The sequence below is a fragment of the Orcinus orca genome, chromosome 9 (genome assembly GCF_937001465.1).
Source record: "Orcinus orca chromosome 9, mOrcOrc1.1, whole genome shotgun sequence".
NCBI classification, from domain to species: Eukaryota; Metazoa; Chordata; class Mammalia; order Artiodactyla; family Delphinidae; genus Orcinus; species Orcinus orca.
Genome location: NC_064567.1, coordinates 42,363,260 through 42,370,104, shown reverse-complemented (window position 1 = coordinate 42,370,104; position 6,845 = coordinate 42,363,260). Strand labels below are relative to the sequence as shown.

General features: G+C 41.5%; 1 protein-coding gene across 1 annotated transcript; it reads left to right on the top strand.

Moving 5' to 3' along the window:
- Window positions 1-469: 469 nt before the first annotated feature.
- On the top strand, window positions 470-1,856 carry LOC117201362 (neuropeptide S receptor-like). The gene is made up of 2 exons (XM_033428343.2): window positions 470-682; window positions 1,766-1,856. The coding sequence occupies exons 1-2, from the start codon at window positions 474-476 to the stop codon at window positions 1,854-1,856; spliced, it is 300 nt and encodes a 99-aa protein (XP_033284234.1). The 5' UTR covers window positions 470-473.
- Window positions 1,857-6,845: the final 4,989 nt, after the last annotated feature.

The following is a 6,845-nucleotide window of genomic DNA, read 5'->3' as shown; positions in this document are numbered from 1 at the left end:
AAGAAAATTGAGAATCTTGTGACTTAGCCAGGCTGTGTTTTGAAACATTAGGTACCACCCTTCGCCTCATCTACCGCAAATCAGGAGTCACTATGTGGGCAAAGTGCTCCCTTTTCTGTCTTTTCCCATAGAGTCTCCAAAGGGATTTGCTGGGTTTTCTTTCACACTGTGTAGAATGAGAGGCTAAGGCCATGCTGAACAGTTCCCAGCCTTTCAGTAATCCCTACAGTGGTCAGATTGGAGCCTCCCTTTACAAATAGAGAAGCTCCAGCAAATTTACTCAATTTTAGCAATGCATCTGTGGGATGTAATGTATGTATGTGTAGATGTGTGTGTTTAAGTAAATATGACATTAACGTTAACACACACACAACTGTTCTAAGTATTTCTGAGAGATTCCAGGTGCTAAGGAAGCTCCTAGTTGAAGCTGCAATCAGGGCCAACACAGAGGGCCCCCTGGGCTGTGGGCTGCTATGGTGCTAACGGCTCTTTTCTCCCCAGCCTTCATCTGCTGTTGGAGTCCGTACTTCCTCTTCGATATCTTGGACAATTTCAGCCTCCTTCCAAACACTAAGGAGCGTTTCTATGCCTCTGTGATCATTCAGAACCTGCTGGCCTTGAATAACGCCATCAACCCCCTCATCTACTGTGTTTTCAGCAGCTCCATCTGCTTCCCCTGCGGGTAAGGGGCATTCCTGCCTGGGTCAGACATGGGGATGCCCACTGCAGTCACCTCCAACCTGTGTCTTCCTCATGCCAGAGCTCCCTGGCAGATTATAGATGAGACACTGGAGGGTCAAAAATGTTCCGCTAGTATGACAAATTCAAATCCAGCCTCATCCATGGCTCATGCTTTCTCCTATATTACATCACCTCTTATAGCAACCATCCTAATCAGGTCACATACAGAAGACCTTTTTTTTTAGTTCAAAGCTTCTCTACGTGAGTTGTCGCAATACAATGCCTTGGTGATAGCAGAACATGAAGCATTATTATCATTTTACAGATAAATTCAGGCTCACAAGGTTACATGACATTATTGAGATTATATGAATAATTAGTTGCAGAGCTGAAATTAGATCCCTCCCACATCTACTCAGTCTGCTGTTTTTCAGCTGTTTTTCAGCTGTTTTACTGCACAAGCTACAGGGAATAGGTGGAAAAATCCATAGGATATAGAACAGTAGAATGGTTTCAGGTTTGGGTTTGATGCCCTCCACTGGATCTCTCCTCCATCAATTGACAAGATCTTTCAAGTCCTCCTAGAATTATGGCTGGTAGCATTTCTCAATGATCCTAAAAATCTTTGATAAGTACTAGAATGGCTACCATCCCCTGCCCCCCCTTGCCTCTGGCCTCTCGCTCGTTGCCGCACTCCCCTCCCCTCCCCTTTCCTCTTGTCTCCGTGATAGAATCGTAGAATGGTTTCAGGCTTGGGTTTGATGCTGCCATTGCTGATTCACAGCTACATGTGACCTAGGGAAAGTTAACTTCCATAAACCTCTGTTTCCTCACGTATAAAAAGGGGCTAACAGCAGTGCCTACCTCTTAGCCAGTGATGTCTCTGTCCATTGGGCTCTGGTCCTGACCAGTAGGAAGGAGGGCTGTGAGTGGTGGGGAAGGAAGGTGAGGGGTATTACATATAAAGTGCTTAGCATAATGTCTGATTCTTAATACAGTCTCCATAACTGTTAGCTCTTAACATCCCTACTTCCCTTTTCATCAGGTCAAATTATTTTTCCTCTGTGCTCTGTTCTTTCTCTAGGGAGCAAAGATCACGGGATTCCAGAATGACATGTCAGGAGAGAACTGAGAGGCATGAGATGCAGATTCTGTCCAAGCCAGAATTCATGTAGACCCTGAGGCAGTGGTATTGCTAGCCTGAGCCCCATCGGCTCTCCTGGGTCCCCATCAGCACCCTGGGCATGTGCACGAGGCCTGAGCCAACTTCTCCACCCTGCACTTTTCATCACTTGGGGGATGCACAAGGAAAACACCCTAATGAGTGTGTGTCACCTGCATTGGCAAGTTCTAGCCAATATGAAGTCACATACTATTCACACCAGCCAGGAAAGATGCCCCGTCTTTCCCCACCACTCCCAGCTGTCCGTCCCACTGGTCAGCACCAGAATCAATGGACAGAGACTTCATTGGCCCAGGGCCTAGGCTTGGGCAAGCAGAAGGGACTAAAGAAGCATGGTACATGTGTCTTACAATTACAGTTTAAGAAGTAAATAAAAGTCTTACCTGGGCCTAGATTTTCCTCCCATTTTTGGATTTAAGTTTCAGTAGTTGTAGCCAAAGAGATGTTTGTCTTGAAATGCCAACAAATTCACTTCCAGGCATTGAAGCTTTGCGTCTCCTCTGCAGATGGCCTTGGTTGACGGATGTGTTGGCAGCAGCCAACCTCACAGTCTCATTGTATCAACAAATGATTTGTAGAAAGAACACAAATGCTGGCCCTCCAGAGCAAGGTTGAAATTGAGGGGTACTTTCTCTGGTAGGAAAAGAAATAGTACAAAAAGTCATGGGTCCCTGACCTCCAGGCTCTGCGAGTTGGGACCTGGGTCTCAACACATGGCTTTTCGGCTCTCTGAGGGCTCCTCCCTTTGCATTCTACATTTAGACCACTCTGGGCTCCATTCCTCATACCTCAGGGACACTTCTCTCTCTTTAGTTGGGAGCTGAATTCCTGTGGCTTTTCCAGGCATGATGTTGCTGTAAGATCTTTATCATTTTTGCATGTCGCACCCATTGTCTATCTAACACCTTGGCTGGGAAGCACTGGTGAGGCTTATTTTGACAAGTCCGGAGTTTGGTATATATAAGCATAATCCAAGTGAAATATGACTAAATGTTTTCTAGTCAACTTTTATCATCAGATTTTTCCATAAGTGGAAGTGGAATAATTTAATTTGATTATATATACATCCCCACCCACGGCTCTGGGATGCGCGTGAACTCCTTATTTTTAGCCTTACATACATTCTTGACATTAAAATCTCCTTGGCAAAACCCTTCTTCCCAGAATTATTCTGAGCTTAAGCCTTTTTTTTTTTTTTTTTGGTCTACTGCTAGTGGAGTTATTAAAATCTGCAATATATTTTAATAGCACCCTATTCCTCATTATGGTGTCAACCCAAAGATTTCACATTTAAGGTCACAGTGGCATTTTTCCCATAAACTCTCTCTTTCCAATTCCATCTGACCTTAGGGAAAGTATTTCTTAGCCAGAAATCAGATTCTTCAGTCACCATCTCTCCAAATTATTTTCTGAATTTGAAGAGACTGAATAATCTAGTCGTACGTCTATAGAACAGTTTTGAAGGCTGCCTTCCTTTCTGTCCAATCAGTTAAAAGTGAGAAACCCTGGAAGCTTTGAGTGGTTGAGAAGTGCTTTTTGACATTTCACTTTAAATCAAGATGTGCCACAGAAGACCCACAGAATCATTGCTAAAATAACTGCCTGCATGGGAGCCTATTAACAGCAAAATCTGGCGGCTGTCCTCACTGGCAAAACGGGAGGCCTGGGTTCTTTTGACAGATGCTTTCAACCTCTGTCAAGCTCTGGTCTGCAAAAGACATTACAAGCCTACCTCACCCATCAATAGACCCTGAAAGTTAAGGAGAGAGTTGAGTGATGGGCTTTGTGCTCCTTAAAAACTGTGAATGTGATTTTGTAGTTGTTGTGGTGCTGTGTCTCCCATTCCCAGTGAAGACTGGAGATCGGTAAGATGCTGGTACAGGCTGCTGCAGGGTAAAGCTGCCGTTAAAATGAAACTTGCTTCATATTGGGGTGGATTCTAGAATCTTCATTCTCATGTATTTTCTGAGCTTGAGGAAACATGATTTAAACATTGAGGAACACTGGTAATTGTTCCATAGTCTTATGACCTTGGACAAATTATTTAATGTCTCTGAGCATCAACTGTCTCATCTGTAGGATGGGAACAAAATAAGTCTGGAGCAGAGGGTCTTGTGGGTTCTTTAGAGATACAGGTTCTGAGATTGTAAAGACTTAAATTACATCCAGAGAGTCAGAGCTTCTGGAATTTCTTCCCCAGGGGACCAATGACTGTATGACTCAAAGCTGAGTTATTTGCTCTTTAGAAGTTGTAACTTCCCCCTCTATCACCATGAAGTGAGAGAAACATCATTTCCTCATTGGGAAATACAGTTTGAGCTCTTGGAGAAAGTGAGCAGCTTAGTGATGTGATGTCACCGCTTGTAGCCTTGGATGCCCAAGTTGGGGCAGAGAAGCCAGCAGGGTGCTATATAAAATAAAGGTGCTTACTTCCCACATCAAGATGTCAAAGAAATGGTTACATTATCTCATAGCTTTAGGCACAGGTGAAAATTTAGGATAACGAGAATAAGTGTGTTTAATATATTTAGCCATGCTAGAGAAAATGTGTCTCCGCTTTGCTGAACTAAATTAAATATAAATGGTAAAAACTTCTCTACTTTCAGGGCTTGTGTTGAGCATAATTTAATGGAAGTTTAATTTTGCCAAGCAACATCTCCTACTTTTTCCCCCCAGAAACTGGTAATACCTTTTTAATGGCTTTAGTTTGTGATTATGATGAGAAAAAATGTATTCCTTCTCAACCAAACAAACATGCAGCTTAAATTTGCTTCCTCATTTCATTTGGACAAATCTGTACATCCATATACAGAAAGGACTTTGTCTCTTCCTTCTGCATCCACAGTGTCAAAAGGGACCACAAGCCTGGGTCTGCTGGGGAAACAGGAAAACAAAAATATTTTTGGCAGGAAATAAAGCAGTTCTGCTCTTCTAGGATCATCTTGGGTGAACTACAGGGCTACTGGCAACTACAGTTCTTTTAGCATCATCTGAATATACCTCATTTTATATGCAGATCTACCAGTGTTTTCTGCAGCTTTTTGATTGTATTTGATTGAAAGGAGATGGTCCTGTTTAGGGGCCAACCTCCTCGCTTTTGGAAACCTGAAAAACACATGCTTCATTTCTCTGCAGTTGCATTTTAAGAATGCATTATCCTCAACAGGGCTGGTTTGGTTAACATTTTTAAAGTGCAATTCCACGCATATAGAATGTTAAGGTGGATGGAGGCTTGGGTCATGTAGTCTCATGGTTTTCAGTCTGCTCAGGGACCCCCTGGGAAGTCCCAGAGAGGTGACTCAGTATTCATATTTGTACACACAAAAATAGTATATGTGTAAGTCTAGAAGAAACTAAAGATAGTTAAATGGCTTAAAATCCTTGAGTTACCTGGAATGAGGGTAGAATATAGATTACCGTTAGACATTGATACACCAAGAATGCATGTTTTAATTTCAAGAATCCATGTTGTAATCACCAAAATAATAGAAATAAAGTATATAACTTCGAAACTAAAAGAGAAGAAAAACAAATGATAAAATCACTCTACCAGTCCAAAAGAAGGCAAGGAAAAAGATATAGGAACATGAACAGCTGGGACAAATAGAAAGCACATAGGAAAATGGTGGATTTTCTTTTGTCCAAATATATCAGTAATTGTAATAATGTAAGCAGATTAAATGCTCCAGTTAATAATCAAAGATCGTCAGACTAGACTTTTGTTTGCAAAAGACATGCCTAAAACACAATGACACAGAAAATTTGAAAGTAAAAGAGTGGACAAAGGCATTCTATGGAAACAGTACTAAAAGAAAGCTGGTGAGACTATATTAATAAAACCTAAATAAACTTTAAGGCAAAAAGCACTAGTAGAGTTAAACAGGGACATTTCAAGTGATAAATGTTTTAGTTCAATAAGATGATATAATAATTCTGAATTTCTATGCATTTACAATATGGCCTCAAAGTATGTATTCCAAAAAGTCAGAACTACAAAACAAATAGATAAATCCACAGCCGTAGTGGGGAATTTTATCACTCTTAATTCCAGTAATTGAAGCAGGCAAAAATAAGGAATGATCTGCATAACTAGAACAACATGAGTAACACAGGTAGGTCACTTTATCCTACCACCCCAGAGTAAACAGTCTTTTCAAGCACATGTGAAGCAGTTATAAAAGTTGACCATATGCCAGGCCATAAAACAGGCTTCAAAACTTTCAAAAGATTGAGGAGGCTTCCCTGGTGGCACAGAGGTTAAGAATCCGCCTGCCAATGCAGGGGACGCAGGTTCAAGCCCTGGTCTGGGAAGATCCCACATGTCGCGGGGCAACTAAGCCCGTGCGCCACAACTACTTAGCCTGCGCTCAAGAGCCCGTGCTCTGCAACAGGAGAAGCCACAGCAATGAGAAGCCCATGCATCACGATGAAGAGTAGCCCCCGCTCGCCACAATTAGAGAAAGCCCACGTGAAGCAACAAAATCCCAACACAGCCAAAAATTAAAAAAAATTAAAAAATAAAAAGCTTTCAAAAGATTGAGCTCATATAGTCTGGTTTCTCTGATCACAATGCAATTATGCTAGAACTCAAGAGCAAGAGTATAACTAGAAAATTACCAAATGTTTGGAAATTAGGAAATATGTTTCTTAATAACCTATGGTCAAAGAAGAAAATACATGAAAGTAGAAAATAATTGTACTGAATGATAATGAAATTATATCAAATGTGCGGGATACAAACTAACACTAGAAAGAAGAATTTTTCTTCTTTTCCTTTAAGTCAATGAATAAATCATCTGTCTTACGAACGTAGGAAAATTCACCAAAATAGACCCAGAGGAAATATAAGGAAGAAAATAATAAGAGGAGCAAAATTAATGAAATAGAAAACAAACATATGGGAATTCCCTGGTGATCCAATGGTTAGGACTCCGAGCTTTCACTGCCAAGGGTGCGGGTTCAATCCCTGGTCTGGGAACTA